The 19,040-nt window shown below is 41.3% G+C and overlaps 2 protein-coding genes across 2 annotated transcripts; both read right to left on the bottom strand.

The window, feature by feature from the left end:
- Positions 1 to 456: 456 nt before the first annotated feature.
- LOC124059377 (extracellular calcium-sensing receptor-like) lies at positions 457 to 6,080 on the bottom strand. The gene is made up of 8 exons (XM_046389320.1): positions 5,959 to 6,080; positions 5,390 to 5,684; positions 4,999 to 5,288; positions 3,577 to 3,872; positions 2,626 to 2,831; positions 2,276 to 2,497; positions 1,606 to 1,729; positions 457 to 1,527 (listed from the first exon to the last, which is right to left on the bottom strand). Exons 1-8 carry the CDS (start codon positions 6,063 to 6,065, stop codon positions 623 to 625), a joined length of 2,445 nt encoding a protein of 814 aa, XP_046245276.1. The 5' UTR covers positions 6,066 to 6,080; the 3' UTR covers positions 457 to 622.
- A 1,157-nt stretch (positions 6,081 to 7,237) lies between these two features.
- On the bottom strand, positions 7,238 to 18,773 carry LOC124059178 (extracellular calcium-sensing receptor-like). The gene is made up of 16 exons (XM_046389001.1): positions 18,745 to 18,773; positions 18,072 to 18,366; positions 17,610 to 17,899; positions 16,717 to 17,012; positions 16,011 to 16,216; positions 15,677 to 15,898; positions 14,522 to 14,645; positions 13,551 to 14,443; positions 12,321 to 12,454; positions 11,747 to 12,041; positions 11,358 to 11,647; positions 10,587 to 10,916; positions 9,701 to 9,887; positions 9,389 to 9,610; positions 8,480 to 8,603; positions 7,238 to 8,401 (listed from the first exon to the last, which is right to left on the bottom strand). Exons 1-16 carry the CDS (start codon positions 18,771 to 18,773, stop codon positions 7,503 to 7,505), a joined length of 4,836 nt encoding a protein of 1,611 aa, XP_046244957.1. The 3' UTR covers positions 7,238 to 7,502.
- Positions 18,774 to 19,040: the final 267 nt, after the last annotated feature.

Below are 19,040 nucleotides of genomic sequence, written 5' to 3'. Positions count from 1 at the left end.
CCATTGAGAACGCAGGTGGACGAGTGGCACCCTGAAGCTTACATTTCACAGATGAGGCCTCAGTGCTGACCCCAGCACCACTCCTATCCTCTGTAAGCCCAGCCCTTTGTTTCAGAGCATCTCTAGAACCATTCAAGACAAGAGTTGAGTTCAATTTACGCAAACCCAGAGACAGAATCAGGCCAATAAAGAGAGCTGAGATCTCCATCACTCAGTTGTCTGTATGTGAGAATGCTGTATGTGTTTTCATGGCTTTATATCAATTTTCCCTCCTCCTCTTGTAGGTCAACTCACCACACTTTAAACAAGTTGTTGCTGTTCTCTTTTTTAAATTAACTGCATGATTAAATGTTGTATCCGATGTGATACATTCAACATGAAAACATTGTGACAAAACTCATTACCACAAGTTTTTGTTATGAATTTATACTTTTTTGAGGACATTGCATTGATTTGTGAAAAATAAAAAAAACATGTGGAAAGTCATTCAAAAACGTAAAATTCTAACTATTTCATTCAACAAATTTGTAAAGGAAAATACTTAAGACAACTAGGTGAAAATTGTGTTGATTATGTGCAACATACACTCTACAACTATAACTTGATTTTCAATCCTTGAAGCTTAAGTTAGACTTTTGTTCATTAAATGTTTCTTTGTGTTCTTCTCTGGCTTCAACAAGATGATGAAACACTTTGGAGCAAATATACACAGAATTAATCCAAAACTGGAGGCCAGAATGGCAAATATCTCCACAGCCACAGTAAATTTCCCAGGAGAGCTGACATATGCTGGGATAAAGGTGATCCACACTGCACAGAATATCAACATGCTGAAGGTGATAAGCTTGGCTTCATTAAAACTATCAGGTAGTTTGCGGGCTAAGACAGCTAACACTAAGCAAAAGGCAGCCAGCAGGCCGATGTACCCGAGCACAACCCAGAACCCAATATCTGAGCCCAATGCACACTCCAGGATGATCCTCTCTTTGTATGTGGTCAGGTTTTTCAATGGAAAAGGGGGTCTAAGAGCCAACCAAATGGTACATATTAAAACTTGAACAAATGTAAAAGACACCACAGTCATTCTTTGCTGTGGAGGACCAAACCATTTCATGACGTTACTGCCTGGGAGTGTAGCTTTGAAGGCCATCAACACAACTATGGTTTTCCCAAGAACACAAGAGATGCAGAGGACGAAGGTGATCCCAAATGCTGTGTGGCGCAGCATGCAGGACCACTTAGTGGGTGCTCCAATGAAAGTTAATGAACATAAGAAACAGAGAGTCAGGGAGAAGAGCAGCAGGAAGCTCAGCTCAGAGTTGTTGGCCCTGACAATCGGGGATGTCCTGTGACGAAAGAACACAGCCGCTGTTATAATGGCAAGACAGGCACCAGCAACTGAGAATGCAGCCAGGATGATTCCTAGGACCTCGTCAAAGGACAGAAACTCTACAGGCTTGGGGAGACAAGAGTCTCTCTCTGCATTTGGCCAGAACTCCTTGGGGCAAGGGAAACAATCAGGGGAATCTGGAAAAACAAACCAAAAAGTACATGTAGCAGGCAAATCTTTGATGTTGTCAACATGCATTAGAAACAAAAAGTTACCTGTAGCATTGCTAATCTCTCCCTCAGGACACAGTATACAATCATAACAGCAGATGGGTTTTCCTTTCTGCAGCACTTTACGAGTTCCTGGAGGACAGCTGTCACTGCACACTGACACAGGGACCTGGATCACAGGCATAAACAAACTCACTAATCTATGAAGGTTCCTGTTAGGTTTAGTTTGATGGATAAGTTTGAAATGAGTGGATGAATTTTCTTTTCTTGTCTCAAATGTGACAGACCATAGGTGGTCATAGGAGCAACCCAAATCACAACAAAGTCTTACTCCAACTGCTGTTTCTCGAATGCAAAGTGTATTTTTAAGCTTTTGTGGAAGAAATGGAACAAAGCCTGTGAGCAAGTTCAGTTATTCAGGTGTGCTATGCAGTGTGTGTTCAAACAATATGCACATGCCAGTATGAGTACTAAAATTGTTGATGACCCCTGCAATCTTTCTGTTTGTTCATAATGGTTGTGGAGAAAACCTTTCCTGAAACCATTTCATTGGAACACTGGAAGTTACTTGATTTGTTCATATCAGACTGCTGAAGTTTCATCTGAATTTAAAAGACATTTTTGCACGGAAAGAGAAGAAAAACACATATGATAGCCTCTGAGCTCACCAGACTTAAAGTTGCTTATGTTTCATAATAGCTTTTGACCTCCTTACTTGTGTGCTACCCTCCATCCAGGTGAGGTTCCTGTTGATACTGAACTCCTGGCCTGCTGGCAGTGATGCATCATAGAAACCTACTGTCACAAACTCAGTGCTGCCACTTTCGGTTTGTTGCCAGTTAACCAGCTCATATTTGGCCACAGGATCCCCATTGGCATCAAATGACACATCATAACCATTTTGGGAAAAATTTACTTTCTTCAGCTGAATGAGAAGCTGTGGAGATGAAGCAAGACAGTAATGAAATGAGAAATGAAAATTTGAAAAACTGAATGAATATTCGTTTAAGTAAAAGGTGCATTGTAGTGAGAGTACTGAGAGTCTAGTGATCCATTTTGACTGACCTGTTTGGACTCTATCCTGGTGATTTTGTCACACTGAGTAGTTGAATTTGTTTCCTGACACACTGAATTATGAATGGCATGTGCTATTGCATAAACAACCTTGTACACCATGTTAGTGATTCGGAGCTGAGATGTGTCAGTGTATGGACTCTGGAGCGTCTGTATGTCTTCAGATCCATCACACACTCTCTCATCCACGGCTGCAGCTGAAAACACACAGAGACAGAACATGTCTTTACTTCAATTATATTAAACTAGAATTTTTTCATATGTTTATTTTTAGCTTCTGCTTCCATTTTGTTTTATTTCACCTCTCCAATGTTCCTCGTACAAACTTTTCTATATTATTGTAATTTTGTCAAATCAGCATGCTTCTTTCCCATTAGATTTCAAAGCACTTCGTTGCAGATTTGTTCATTTTCTTTTGAATAGCTGCTTTTTTTTTCATTTTGGGCAAATCATTATAATCTTAATTATAATCTCAACATCGTGTTTAACACATTTACAAGCGACAACATAGCAGAAATGTTCTTTTGATCACTACTTTTAATTTGATTTGGTTAGAAGAAATGATCTGTCATGAACCTCCATATATTTGTAACTGCTAATGATTGGAAGCACAATTTTTATTCAGCATGGTGGCCTGGAGGCTGTCTGTTTATTGTATGCTTTTGTTTAGGACTGCAGTTTTAGTATTGAGAAACCACTGCAGCCAGTATAGCAAGACAGCAAGACCTAAACTTGACCTCAAATCATCAAGTGAGATTATTTGCAGGGATGCAACTTTTGTCCTCCTGTTGACATTGTTCAAAATAAAAAAAAGTTTATCACAGCTGTTGTTCTTTTTAACACGTGAGGTGCCATCCAGACAGTCAATCAACAAAACAACGCAACCACAAGGATCCAAATGTGGGCACGACCTCTGTTAAAATATATGCATATCATGCTCACTTTTTCCCAGCCTGCAGTTGAATGCCTCCTCCCAGAACTCAGTAAGCAGTGGAGAGGCAGCCACTTTAGTGGGAGAGAGATCCAGCAAGAATTCTCTCAGACCTGGAATGACAGATCGCTGAATCCCAAATCCAATGGCTCCAGCAAAGAAGCTGAACTTCAGCATGTCTTTATTGGTTACCCAGGCTTCACTGCCGATCCACTGGCGAGGAGGAGAGGGCTCGACTGACAGCTCCTCTAGCAGGATCCTCAGTTCTGCAGAGGCTATAAATGCCACGATAACCTTCGCCGTAGACCTGTGGAGGCAGATTGTTATATTATACCAATACAGGTATCAAGGTAGTTCTGACAGAGAAAATAAATTTGTAATCATCACCAAATGTAAATTTATTTCCCAACATCCCACTCCTTGCTGCTGCTTTTTTGTGGATATGGAGTTGGCAGGGCAGGGTCACATGATCTTGTATACAGTCTCTATCAGTCCATCTGCAGCACTGAGTTCATCTGAATTCACATGTATGAATTAATCCTCCAAATGCCACCCACTCAAATAGATTATTTTTTCTGATTCTCTGACCTGCATTCACATGGATATTTCACACTACCTCTAGAGTCAGAATGTAGAATACTGCCCTGTATGCTATTTTTGATATTATGCACTTGCTTTTCAGGCGATTCCTTCTTGTTTGCTGTACTAACGTATCAGCATTTTCCTGACAGGCTTCTTTCAGTAATTTTAAATATTTCCATGCATGCAGTCACTGTAGCACATATTGTGAGACATTTAAGCAGCAAAACCAAAACCTGTTGTTATTAACTTGACAGGACACACACACAAAAAGAAAAAAATCACTTGAGGAAACAAAATATAATCATTAGATGATGTTGTGCAAATTTATGTTAAGACACTTTTTCAAAAGTAAATTTGAAAAATCATTACAAACGGATCAGAGTAAGTCTTCAATCAAACAGAATGTAAAAAACAGACATTCCTATTAAAAATTATATTTTGAATGAAGTGTAATGTTTGGAGTAGACCTACAAAACAGTGACATTAAGTAAAATTTAGGCTGGGCTGTAGTGTTCCAGGAAAATAGCAGGGACCACCCAAAACAAAAAACGGCTAGATGCTCTGGGCCTTGTCCCCAAACTTTGTCCCATCCCAGAAAACACCTCTGGTTAATGTGATGAAACATGGCAGATGGTTTAGTTTTTTAACTTTTCTCTTTTCTTATGTAGAATGTTTAGATATAGTCTCAACAATACTTTTATAACAATATTATAAATATGAGGAAAAGAAAAAATCATGAAACAAAATATTTTTGTGTTTTATCTTATATTTGGTATAACATTTGTTTTGGTTTTGTGATAAGAGGGTCAGTGTCACACAGGGAACAAAAGCACAATCAGTGATGCAGAAACCTGCGGATAACGTCTGCTACTCTCTGGATCCTGCTGCGTGGGTGGGCTCGATTGAAAGATTCAGAGTATTCCACACAGATCCCCTCCTTCTGGGCTGCTTGCAGGAAAGTCGCCATGCCGTTATTGCCATAGTCCGAATCCGAGCGGACAGCACCTATCCAAGTCCAGCCAAAGTGTTTCACCAGCTTGGCCAGCGCGTCAGCCTGGAACTGATCACTCGGGATTGTTCTGAAGAAAGTCGGGAACTGCTGCTTATCGGACAGACATGCACAAGTGGCAAAGTGGCTCACCTGAAGGAAAACAACAGTGCAGTTCTTCAACGGGACAGACAAAAAGGTGGAGCTGGTCTGTGTCACATAATCTGCCATAACTGAAGCAAAAAGATAATTACTTGAGGAATGTTGAAGGACCCAACCATACGCGACATGCTGATGGATGGAGTGGAGCCAGACTCACCGATGATGGCCATCACCATACCTGACTGTGAGCAGTCATCTCCCGTGTAAAACACCGGGTCCAGACCATTTAATAGTTCAAATGCCACATGCACCGCCACCGGTACTGCGGTGCACGAGTCGTGGATCTGATAACCGAGTTTGATGCCTGGCAGCAGCTCCGAGCTGTTGTTAATCTCCTCGATGGCAAAGATCATTGCGCGTGAGAAGCGCAGTTCACGGGAGTCAATACTGCACACAAGACATCATCACCTAACTTGTTTAAGACAAGTTCAGACAATTCGCAATTTCAAACACAGCTGACAACTGCACTGCTTCTGTAAAACAAATCTCTGTCTCTCTCTCTCAATATATTTATATATATATGTATACTGCTAAATATATTCATATTCAATACTACATGGAAACTTTCCAGTAAAATGTAAACACATCATACATTTTAAAACATTTCCATCCACACATTCGTCGTTCAACATTGTTAACCACACATCACCGTCTTACTAACCTCCCTGTGCACTTTAATGGGTCAGGCATCGTGGTGTAGTTATGCGTCTCTGTGTGTCTGTAGTTGTGTATGGAGAAAACACCTCCAATAACGTAGTCACCATCCATTGAGAACACAGGCAGACGAGTGGCACCCTGAAGCTTACATTTCACAGATGAGGTTGAGTCCTCACACAAGCCCAGAGACAGAATCAGGCCAATAAAGAGAGCTGAGATCTCCATCTCTCGAGGGTCTGTACGTGAGCAGACTGCATTTGTTTTCACTGTTTTATATAGAGTTCCAGATAAAAGTTTCCCTCCTACTTCTGTTCACTGATGAACTCTTGTCAAATTCTTTGAACTCTTCTTTTCTGTGGTGTGCCCCTTCCCCTGTGCCTTTAGGATGATATGTTTCCAAGTTACCGTTGTAAACACATCTTCCTCATTTTTGTCCTCCTTCACTTAAATGTTTGTTATGTTGCAGTTAACAGATGCACTCCTTTAATAGGTTGTCAAGTGATGTTCCATTCTGTCTTAAATAAATCACAAAATGTATTGTTTGATTTGATATGCTTTTTAATAAGTTTCCAAATGGTCATTGATTTTGTTATGCATGTAGATATCATTGAACATAAACCTTTTTTTTTGGGAAAAAGAAAATGTCACATTTAAGGATATCCAAAAATTGATAATTTAAAAAAAGTGTGCATTATGGGAATACTTAAAACAACTAGGTGACAAACATACTGAAAGTCTGCAACATGTTCTCTTCACCGATATTTTATGATGTATTTTCAGTGTTTCAAAATTTCAAATGTCTTTCGTTAATTTTTGTTCATTATTTGAAATACATTTGAAATAATTCATCAAAATGTGACAACAGGACTCAGGACCTCACATTTTTGTTATGATGTTAGACTTTATTTCGGACATGGCCCTATTTTTTGTTGAAAATACAAATTCATGCGTGGGGACATTCAAAGTTTAACTTGGTGAAAATTATGTTGATTAAACATAAACCGATCAGCCACAACATTCAAACCACCTGTTTGATAACTTGTAGGTCCCCCTTGTGCTGCCAAGACATTTTGACCTGTCAGGGGAAGGGACACAGGACCTCTGGGGATATTTTCTGGTCACTGGCATCAAAATGTTGGATCCTTTGGTTCCTGGTTATTGAGAAGGCCCCACCAGGTGGGAGGGTGGATTTGGCCTATTCCGGTGCATTCCACAGATTCTCGATCAGGTTGGGATCTGTGGAATCTGCAGTCTATTGTTGTAGTCCTTGAAATATTCCTGAACTGTTTTGACATATGAAAGGGTACATCGTTCAGCTGGGGGGAGCCTTCACCATGGGGGTGTCTATTTGGCCTGCAAAGTTAACTACCTACTGCGTGTTAAAGAACTGCCAGGACTGCCAGAACTGGAGGATTCCCAGCAAAACATTGCATTGTAAAAAGATGATTAATGGTATTCACTTCGCCTGTCAGTGGTTTTAATGTTGTGGCTGATCGGTGTATGATATACAACTACATTTCAAATATATTAACTGTTGATGTCTCATCTTCAGTTTTTGTTCATTAAATGTTTCTTTGTGTTCTTCTCTGGCTTAAACAATATGATGAAACACTTTGGAGCAAATATACACAGAATTAATCCAAAACCGGAGGCCAGAATGGCAAATATCTCCACAGCCACAGTAAATTTCCCAGGAGAGCTGACATATGCTGGGATAAAGGTGATCCACACTGCACAGAATATCAACATGCTGAAGGTGATAAACTTGGCTTCATTAAAATTATCAGGTAGTTTGCGGGCTAAGACAGCTAACACTAAGCAAAAGGCAGCCAGCAGGCCGATGTACCCGAGCACAACCCAGAACCCAATATCTGAGCCCAATGCACACTCCAGGATGATCCTCTCTTTGTATGTGGTCAGGTTTTTCAATGGAAAAGGGGGACTAAGAACCAACCAAATGGTACATATTAAAACTTGAACAAATGTAAAAGACACCACAGTCATTCTTTGCTGTGGGGGACCAAACCATTTCATGGTGTTACTACCTGGGAGTGTAGCTTTGAAGGCCATCAACACAACTATTGTTTTCCCAAGAACACAAGAGATGCAGAGGACGAAGGTGATCCCAAATGCTGTGTGGCGCAGCATGCAGGACCACTCAGTGGGTGCTCCAATGAAAGTTAATGAACATAAGAAACAGAGAGTCAGGGAGAAGAGCAGCAGGAAGCTCAGCTCAGAGTTGTTGGCCCTGACAATCGGGGATGTCCTGTGATGAAAGAACACAGCCGCTGTTATAATGGCAAGACAGGCACCAGCAACTGAGAATGCAGCCAGGATGATTCCTAGGACCTCGTCAAAGGACAGAAACTCTACAGGCTTGGGGAGACAAGAGTCTCTCTCTGCATTAGGCCAGAACTCCTTGGGGCAAGGGAAACAATCAGGAGAATCTGGAAAAAATAAATGAACAAGTCTTACAGTAGTCAAATATTTGATGTCATAAATATCCATTAGAAACAAAGCGTTACCTGTAGCATTGCTAATCTCTCCCTCAGGACACAGTATACAATCATAACAGCAGATGGGTTTTCCTTTCTGCAGTACTTTACGAGTTCCTGGAGGACAGCTGTCACTGCACACTGACACAGGGACCTGACATGGAGATACAAACAAACTCAGAATTCTTGAAATCAATAGATGAATTTTCTTTTCTCAAAAGTGATAGGCCTTTGAAGAAAAACTGATCACAGTAAATTTCAACTCCCACTGCAGTCACTTAAGTGTACTGTGTCTTTCTGATTTGGACTTTGAGCTGGGACAGCTAACACTGAGTAGAAACAAGTGCAAAAGTTTCTTTTCCTTGAGGGCAGGGTTAATTGGCTTGATAGATTTGTACCAATTCAGCTGAAGTCAGAGTGGCACAGTTGTGTATCACTTGGTGTCATGCTGTCTTAACAGTTTGCACTATACAGGCAGGAGGGTGTGATTCAATCAACGAGTTAGTCGAGTTGAAGACTGGTCCCTGGTCAGTAAACAGAGTGGTTTGTTTCATATGACTGATTCATGACTTGCACACCAGTAGTCTGGATGACACACTGAAAGATGTGATTTTCAGAAAGGCTAAATGGCAAAAACTTATTCTGGTGATTGGACTGACCAGTGCACCTCTTCAACAAATGTGTCATCACATAGATGGCAGTATGTTTATCTGTTATGTCCTCAGCATTTCACCTGCCACTATGTTTTAAATAAGTCCAGTTCACCAACTCAGCTAAGAGCAAACTATTACAAACAAGCTAAAATGAAAGCTGAATGAAAGTATGTATTCTAACTGTTTAACGTAGAAAAAATAAAATTGGTTAAAATTCATTTAAAATTATCTGCTGGTTGAATTCAGCCCTTCATCAGAGTTGTGTACTTTGCCCATCACTGCTTACTTGTGTGCTGCCCTCCATCCAGGTGAGGTTCCTGTTGATACTGAACTCCTGGCCTGCCAGCAGTGATGCATCATAGAAACCTACTGTCACCAACTCAGTGCTGCCACTTTCACTCTTTTGCCAGTTAACCAGCTCATATGTGGCCACAGGATCCCCATTGGCATCAAATGACACATCATAACCATTTTGGGAAAAATTTATTTTCTTCAGCTGAGTGAGAACCTGTGAGGATGAAGCACCAACTGACACCAAATTAGGTTTCATATATTGAAAGCAAGACCACTTGGGTGTTCATTGTACATCTCGACTGACCTGTTTTGACTCTATGCTGGTGATTTTATCACACTGAGTTGTAGAATTTGTTTCCTGACACACTGAATTATGAATGGCATGTGCTATTGCATAAACAGCCTTGTACACCATGTTAGTGATTCGGAGCTGAGATGTGTCAGTGTACTGGCTCTGGAGCGTCTGTATGTCTTCAGATCCATCACACACTCTCTCATCCACGGCTGCAGCTGAAAACACACAGAGACAGAAGGTGTTTTTATCTTTGACAAAGATATAACAAAAGCATTAATTACTGTGTTTATTATTTTTTCTGTGCTTTCTTTCTGCTTCTTCTTTGATGTAAAGTGCCTGCAGAAACTCATATATCTGTGTTCAACTACTTCAGCCAAAATGTTTAGCAAACCTAAAGTTGAAATAAAACAATAAAGTAAGATTATTCATAGGGGTGGCACGGTGGTGCAGCGGTTTGCACTGTGGCCTCACAGCAAGAGGGTTACTGGTTCAAATTCTGTGTGAAGTTTGTATGTTTTCCCTGTGCCTTCAAGGGTTTCTCCAGAAACTCCGGCTACAGTATTGCCCCTCGGTGTGTACGTGTGTGGTTGTCTGGCTGTGTGTCAGCCCTGTGACTGACGTGACCATTCCAGGGTGAACCCCACCTCTCGCCTGTCGTCAGCTGGGATAGGCTCCAGCCACCACACGACCCTGACGGATGAGTGTTGCAAAAAATGGAAGAATGGACTCTTCATAGAGCTGCAACTTCCACCTCATGTCTTTGTTCAATATCAACTGATTTCCCTTTTGAAACAAATCTGTGCTTAAATCTCAAAGCAGCTGATGACCTTTTAACACAATAAGCTCCACTCAAACAAACACAACAACACAACCCTAAGACCAAATTGTTAGCAACATCAGTGTTAAAACATCAGGAACAACTGGCTCACTTTTTCCCAGCCTGCAGTTGAATGCCTCCTCCCAGAACTCAGTAAGCACTGGAGACGCAACCACTTTAGTGAGAGAGAGATCCAGCAAGAATTCTCTCAGACCTGGAATGACGGATCGCTGAATCCCAAATCCAATGGCTCCAGCAATCGAGCTGAACTTCAGCATGTCTCTGTTGGCTACCCAGCCCTCACTGCCGATCCACTGGCGAGGAGGAGAAGGCTCAAGCGACAGCTCCTCCATTAGGATCCTCATTTCTGGAGCTGCCAAAAATGCCACAACAACCATCGCTGTTGACCTGAAGAGATATGATTAAATCATATTACACCAAACAAATATCAAGACTGGTGAAAGAAAGAAAAGAGGCCATGAGATACACTTTTTTGATGTAGTGAATGTACAGTTTTTGTGTCATAGACTCGGTTTCAAGACAATATCTGCATAAAATATGAGCGAAAGAAACACAATGAAAGAAATAATACAAAATACCTTTTATTTCACACTTGGCAAAACATTTTTGTTTCATTTTTGGTTAAGTTTTTTGGTATGTTGAATGTGCAGCACTGGCCTATTTTTATGACAGTATTATAATTATCAAGTGAAAAAGTATGATGAAAATGAAATTGACCACCACGATAATTAAACTATTGCTCATCTTTGACGAAACATTTGTTTTTGTTTGGTTAGCAGAAGGTCAGTGTCACACAGGGAAGAAAAACACAATCAGTGATGTAGAAACCTGCGGATGACGTCTGCTACTCTCTGGACCCTGCTGCGTGGGTGGGATCGATGGAAAGATTCAGAGTATTCCACACAGATCCCCTCCTTCTGGGCTGCTTGCAGGAAAGTCGCCATGCCGTTATTGCCATAGTCCGTATCCGAGCGGACAGCACCTATCCAAGTCCAGCCAAAGTGTTTCACCAGCTTGGCCAGCGCGTCAGCCTGGAACTGATCACTCGGGATTGTTCTGAAGAAAGTCGGGAACTGCTGCTTATCGGACAGACATGCACAAGTGGCAAAGTGGCTCACCTGAAGGAAAAACAACAGTGTGATTCTTTAATGTAAAAAACAAAAACTCGATGTGATCTATATCAAAAACACATTTTTCCAGAAATTCTAAATATTTACAAGAGGAACGTCAAAGGCCCCGATGATGCGCGACATGCTGATGGATGGCGTGGACCCAGACTCGCCGACGATGGCCATCACCATACCTGAATGTGAGCAATTATCGCTCGTGTAAAACACCGGGTCAATGCCATTTAATAGCTGAAATGCCGCTTGCACCACCACGGGCACTGCGGCGCACGAGTCGTGGATCTGATAACCGAGTTTGATGCCTGGCAGCAGCTCCGAGCTGTTGTTAATCTCCTCGATGGCGAAGATCATTGCGCGTGAGAAGCGCAGTTCACGGTGGTCGATTCTGTACACAGACACTCATGTCACTGTCCAAATGTCCATGAAATCAGAACAATTCAGAAATCAGATAAACCAAAAATCGAAAAGATGACCTACAATTCATGGTTCGAGACAATAACTGTGTTGCATTGGTGAAACAAACAATTACCATTTATCACACGACCAGAATTAAAATCATAGAATTAGATATCAGTGAAAGTGACAGGAATTTTAATGGCTGATTAATAGTAAAAGAGTTAACATTTTCCATCAATCTTATTCACCATTTCTCCCTCTTACTGACCTCCCTGTGCATCTTAGTGGCTCAGGCATGGTGGTGTAGTTATGTTTGACTGTGTGCATGCTGGTGTGTATTCCGACAACACCTCCGATAACGTAGTCACCATCCATTGAGAATGCAGGCAGACGACTGGCACCCTGAAGCTTACATTTCACAGATGAGGCCTCAGTGCTGACCCCAGCACCACTCCTATCCTCTGTAAGCCCAGCCCTTTGTTTCACAGCATCCTCAGAACCATTCAAGACAACAGGTGAGTTCAGTTTATACAAACCCAGAGACAGAATCAGACCAATAAAGAGAGCTGAGATCTCCATCTCTCCTGTGCCTGTATGTGAGAATACTGTCTGTGTTTTCACTGTTCTATATGCAGTTTCAGAACAAAGTTTCCCTCCCTCTATTGTACGTCAGCTTAACATACATCACAGAGGGAACACCCCTATTCAGCTCTGATCACTTCATCCAGCATCTTTCTATGGAATTTGATATCTTAAATTAATCACAAGATCTATTATTCCATTGAAACGTTTGAAATAATTCATCAAAATGTCACAACAGCACCTCACATTTTTGCTATGATGTTAGACTTTATTTCGGACATGGCCCTGTTTTTTGTTGAAAATACAAATTCATGTGTAGGGACATTCAAAGCTTAACTTAGTGAAAATTGTGTTGATTGTGTGCAACATAAACTGATCAGCCACAACATTCAAACCACCTGTTTGATAACTTGTAGGTCCCCCTTGTGCTGCCAAGACATTTTGACCTGTCAGGGGAAGGGACACAGGACCTCTGGGGATATTTTCTGGTCACTGGCATCAAAATGTTGGATCCTTTGGTTCCTGGTTATTGAGAAGGCCCCACCAGGTGGGAGGGTGGATTTGGCCTATTCCGGTGCATTCCACAGATTCTCGATCAGGTTGGGATCTGTGGAATCTGCAGTCTATTGTTGTAGTCCTTGAAATATTCCTGAACTGTTTTGACATATGAAAGGGTACATCGTTCAGCTGGGGGGAGCCTTCACCATGGGGGTGTCTATTTGGCCTGCAAAGTTAACTACCTACTGCGTGTTAAAGAACTGCCAGGACTGGAGGATTCCCAGCAAAACATTGCATTGTAAAAAGATGATTAATGGTATTCACTTCGCCTGTCAGTGGTTTTAATGTTGTGGCTGATCGGTGTATGATATACAACTACATTTCAAGTATCTTAACTGTTGATGTCTCATCTTCAGTTTTTGTTCATTAAGTGTTTCTTGGTGTTCTTCTCTGGCTTTAACAATATGATGAAACACTTGGGAGCAAATATACACAGAATTAATCCAAAACTGGAGGCCAGAATGGCAAATATCTCCACAGCCACAGTAAATTTCCCAGGAGAGCTGACATATGCTGGGATAAAGGTGATCCACACTGCACAGAATATCAACATGCTGAAGGTGATAAACTTGGCTTCATTAAAATTATCAGGTAGTTTCCGGGCTAAGACAGCTAACGCTAAGCAAAAGGCAGCCAGCAGGCCGATGTACCCGAGCACAACCCAGAACCCAATATCTGAGCCCAATGCACACTCCAGGATGATCCTCTCTTTGTATGTGGTCAGGTTTTTCATCGGAAAAGGGGGACTAAGAACCAACCAAATGGTACATATTAAAACTTGAACAAATGTAAAAGACACCACAGTCATTCTTTGCTGTGGAGGACCAAACCATTTCATGACGTTACTACCTGGGAGTGTAGCTTTGAAGGCCATCAACACAACTATTGTTTTCCCAAGAACACAAGAGATGCAGAGGACGAAGGTGATCCCAAATGCTGTGTGGCGCAGCATGCAGGACCATTTAGAGGGTGCTCCAATGAAAGTTAATGAACATAAGAAACAGAGAGTCAGGGAGAAGAGCAGCAGGAAGCTCAGCTCAGAGTTGTTGGCCCTGACAATCGGGGATGTCCTGTGACGAAAGAACACAGCCGCTGTTATAATGGCAAGACAGGCACCAGCAACTGAGAATGCAGCCAGGATGATTCCTAGGACCTCGTCAAAGGACAGAAACTCTACAGGCTTGGGGAGACAAGTGTCTCTCTTTGCATTAGGCCAGAACTCCTTGGGACAAGGGAAACAATCAGTAGAATCTGAAAAAAATAAATCAACAAGTCTTACAGTAGTCAAATATTTGATGTCATAAATATCCATTAGAAACAAAAAGTTACCTGTAGCATTGCTAATCTCTCCCTCAGGACACAGTATACAATCATAACAGCAGATGGGTTTTCCTTTCTGCAGCACTTTACGGGTTCCTGGAGGACAGCTGTCACTGCACACTGACACAGGGACCTGGATCACAGGTATAAACAAATTCACTAATACCTATGAAGGTTCCTGTTAGGTTTAGTTTGACGGAAAGATGAGTGGATGAATTTTCTTCTTGTCTCAAATGTGACAGACTATAGGTTGTCATAAGAGCAAACCAAATCACAACAACGCACTCCCACTGCTGTCTCTCGAATACAAAGTGTATTTTTAAGCTTTTGTGGAAGAAATGGAGCGAAGCCTTTGAGCTATAGTAGCAGTGCTATATGCACATTTGACATGCCTTACTCTTCCTACTGGCCACTTTAACGCACCCTCCAAATTTGGCGGTGTGTTTAAGCTGCAAAAAATTCCTGTCTTCGCCTCTGCCTATCAACATACTGCTGCCTTGTGTCAGCAATTCTGCTTGTATCTCCTGATGTGTCTTGAAAAAAACATTTGCCTTTGTCCCAACATGTTGTTATAAAATATTCACTTGTCAGTTGGTCTGATGCTTGGCACTTGTCTCGCCTCAGGTGGTATAGATTTGATTCAAATAACAAATTTTCGACTTCCATATCAATTATCTGGATGAGGTGCAGAGGAATGTGAGTGGCAGATAATGACTGATGTCTGACAATTCAGTTGTGATGAGCAGTTACTAACGGTAACATATTAAAAAAGATAATTATTCTACAGATTCAACAAGCAAGTTAGTGCGTTCAGTACTTTTTTTCCCCCGCAGCATTAGGTTATGTGAATTCATTGGAACAAAAACAATGAAACAAAAAAAATATGCAATGAATTGACATAAGAAAATGTTGAAGATTTTTCTAGCAGGTCCATTTGGCAGGTCCAACTTTAACTTGTATTGGAATAATATTTGACAAGAAGGAATAGAACTCAGCTAAGAGCAAATTATTATAAACAATCTAACATGAAAGCTGAATGAAAGTATGTATTCTAACTGCTTAACTTAGAATCATGAAATTTGTTAAAATTCATTTAAAATTATCTGCTGGTTGATGGAATTCAGCCCTTCATCAGAGTTGTGTACTTTGCCCATCACTCCTTACTTGTGTTCTACCTTCCATCCAGGTGAGGTTCCTGTTGATACTGAACTCCTGGCCCGCCGGCAGTGATGCATCATAGAAACCTACTGTCACCAACTCAATGCTGCCACTTTCACTTTTTTGCCAGTTAACCACCTCATATGTGGCCACAGGATCCCCATTGGCATCAAATGACACATCATAACCATTTTGGGAAAATTCTACTTTCTTCAGCGGAGTGAGCAGCTGTGAAGATGAAGTAAGACAATGATGGAGAACAAATAATATTTCATTTCATTAAGTATACTGCAATAAAAAAATAAATGCATTGTTGTGTTCATTGTTCATTTCAACGGACCTGTTTGGGCTCGATCCTGGTGGTTTTGTCACACTGAGTTGTAGAATTTGTTTCCTGACACACTGAATTATGAATGGCATGTGCTATTGCATAAACAGCCTTGTACACCATGTTAGTGATTCGGAGCTGAGATGTGTCAGTGTACTGGCTCTGGAGCGTCTGTATGTCTTCAGATCCATCACACACTCTCTCATCCACGGCTGCAACTGAAAACACACAGAGACAGAAGAAGGTGTTGACTTCATATGTTTTAAATTTGCTACAACAAATACTTTTCTGAAAAAATCATTCATAATCATTTATAATAATTCATAAATTTGTGACTGCAATTGCTATATGATTGGTAGCACAATTTTTAATCTTAATTGAGCTTGGTGGCCTGGAGGCTGTCTGTGTATTGTATGCTTGTGATTGTGACTACAGTGTTGGTACTGAGAAACCACAGCAGCCAAGTTCATACAGAATATTCTCCAACACAGGAGAGGGTCTGCATTTGACCTAAATTCATCAAGTGAGATTATTTGCAGGGATGAAACTTTTGTCTATCTGATGGCATTGTTCAAAATAAAATAAATAAATTTGACTGAAGCTGGTGTTCTTTTTAACACACAAGGCACCATTCAGACTGTCAATCAACAGAACAACACAAACACAAGGACCCGACTGTGAGCACAACCTCTGTTAAAAATATGCAAAGCTAACTTACTTTTTTCCAGCCTGCAGTTGAATGCCTCCTCCCAGAACTCAGTAAGCACTGGAGACGCAGCCACTTTAGTGGGAGAGAGATCCAGCAAGAATTCTCTCAGACCTGGAATGACAGATCGCTGAATCCCAAATCCAATGGCTCCAGCAAAGAAGCTGAACTTCAGCATGTCTTGGTTGGTTACCCAGGCCTCACTGCCAACCCACTGGCGAGGTGGAGAAGGTTCCACTGACAGCTCCTCTAGCAGGACCCTCAGTTCTGAAGAAGTTGCAAATGCCACAATAACCATCGCGGTTGACCTTGAGAGACATGACAGTGTATTAGGTTAAACCAATGAAAGCATCAAGATAGTTAAGAACATAGTCATTAGTATTAGATGTCCAGAGCTTTGGGAGGAATATTTTGAAGTGCACCCAAATCTTTCTGTGATGGAACAATCCAGGCAAAGTTACCATGTTATCATGTTTAGGTGACGTTTTTTGGCTGAGACTGGTGTTGGTGCTGATGAAAAGACTAAAACTTCTCTAAATGTATTTTAACAGTGAGTTGTACACACTAAAATATAATCCGTTTAATGACTATATTTTAATGCTGAGCAAGTTTCGTGAATGCAAAATATATTTAGGTTTTTCATTTTTCGTTCCCAAAAAAACTCCCCTGATTAACACAATGAAACATGAAAAATGGCTATGGTTTTTTTGGAATGTTGAACGTGCCGCACTGGCCTATTTCTATAACAGTATCTTAATTATCAGCAGAAAAAGCATCATGAAAATGAAAATGACCACCATGATAATTAAACAATTGTTCAGCTTGGACGAAACATTTGTTTTGGTTTTGTGTGGTGGAGTGAAGGGTCACACAGGGAACAAAAACACAATCACTTATGTGAAAACCTGCGGATGACGTCTGCTACTCTCTGGATCCTGCTACGTGGGTGGGTCCGATAGAAAGATTCAGAGTATTCCACACAGATCCCCTCCTTCTGGGCTGCTTGCAGGAAAGTCGCCATGCCGTTATTGCCATAGTCCGAATCAGTGCGGACAGCACCTATCCAAGTCCAGCCAAAGTGTTTCACCAGCTTGGCCAGCGCGTCAGCCTGGAACTGATCACTCGGGATTGTTCTGAAGAAAGTCGGGAACTGCTGCTTATCGGACAGACATGCACAAGTGGAAAAGTAGCTCACCTGAAGGAAAACAACAGTGTGGTTCTTCATCGGGACAGACAAAAAATATTTGCCAAACATATTTTTCCAAAAATTCAAAATATTAACGAGTGGAATGCCAGATGCAGTCAGTATGGGACAGAAAACTGAAAATGTATCACATAATTTACCAGAGTTGCAAAAAAGTATTTACTTGAGGAATGTTGAAGGCCCCGGTGACTCGCGACATGCTGATGGATCGCGTGGAGCTGGACTCACCGACGATGGCCATCACCATACCTGACTGTGAGCAGTCATCATCCGTATAAAACACCGCGTCCAGACCATTTAATAGCTCAAAGGCCACATGCATCGATACGGGCACTGACGTGCACGAGTCGTGGATCTGATAACCGAGTTTGATGCCTGGCAGCAGCTCCGAGCTGTTGTTAATCTCCTCGATGGCGAAGATCATTGCGCGTGAGAAGCGTAACTGACGAGAGTCGATACTGCATAGACATCATCACGTACCTATCTGTTATTGTGTGCACTTGTTAGACACAAATAAAGACTATTAACAGTTTGACAAGAAAGCAAAGGGAGATCGGCAATTAATAGTTATGGACAACAGCGGATAACTGCATGCATCTGTGAAATAAATAAATATTAGCTACCTGATCATCAAAATTAAAAAAAAAAAAAAAATAGAAAAAAGAAACATTCCATATGTATGTGTGTATATATATATATATATGTACATACATACACTTTTAACACTTTTACAGATACTTTTATATTCAGTACTACACGATCACCCCATTGTAAGCACATTGTAAAACATTTCCATTCTAACACATTGTTTTGTGTCACGTCTCCCTCTTACTGACCTCCCTGTGCACTTCAGTGGCTCAGGCATGGTGGTGTAGTTATTCTCCTCTGTTTGTCTGTAGTGGTGTATAGGAAAAACACCTGCAATAACGTAGTCTCCATCCATTGAGAATGCAGACAGACGACTGGTACCCTGAAGCTTACATTTCACAGATGAGGCCTCAGTGCTGACCCCAGCACCACTCCTATCCTCTGTAAGCCCAGCCCTTTGTTTCACAGCATCTCCAGAATCATTCAGTGTAAGAGCTGAGTTCAGCTCACACAAACCCAGAGACAAAATCAGACCAATGAAGAG

Source organism: Scatophagus argus, chromosome 5 (assembly GCF_020382885.2).
Source record: "Scatophagus argus isolate fScaArg1 chromosome 5, fScaArg1.pri, whole genome shotgun sequence".
Lineage (NCBI taxonomy): Eukaryota > Metazoa > Chordata > Actinopteri > Scatophagidae > Scatophagus > Scatophagus argus.
Note: the sequence above shows the minus strand (reverse complement) of the source record. Positions and strands in the feature narration are given on the sequence as shown.

Bases quoted from the DNA above. Each gene is read 5' to 3' on its own strand.
- LOC124059377 (XM_046389320.1), bottom strand. From the start codon at position 6,065: ATGGATGGTGACTACGTTATTGGAGGTGTTTTCTCCATACACAACTAC. The intron at 2,498-2,625 runs GTCAGTCAAAAT...TCATCTCCACAG, and splicing joins CCAGGATAGAGTCCAAACAG to CTTCTCATTCAGCTGAAGAA. The intron at 1,730-2,275 runs GTAAGGAGGTCA...CCTGTGATCCAG, and splicing joins GGATGGAGGGTAGCACACAA to GTCCCTGTGTCAGTGTGCAG.
- LOC124059178 (XM_046389001.1), bottom strand. From the start codon at position 18,773: ATGCCTGAGCCACTGAAGTGCACAGGGAG. The intron at 10,917-11,357 runs GTTTCTACATCA...ATATCTCTTCAG, and splicing joins GTAGCAGACGTCATCCGCAG to GTCAACAGCGATGGTTGTTG. The intron at 9,611-9,700 runs GTCAGTCGAGAT...TCATCCTCACAG, and splicing joins CCAGCATAGAGTCAAAACAG to GTTCTCACTCAGCTGAAGAA.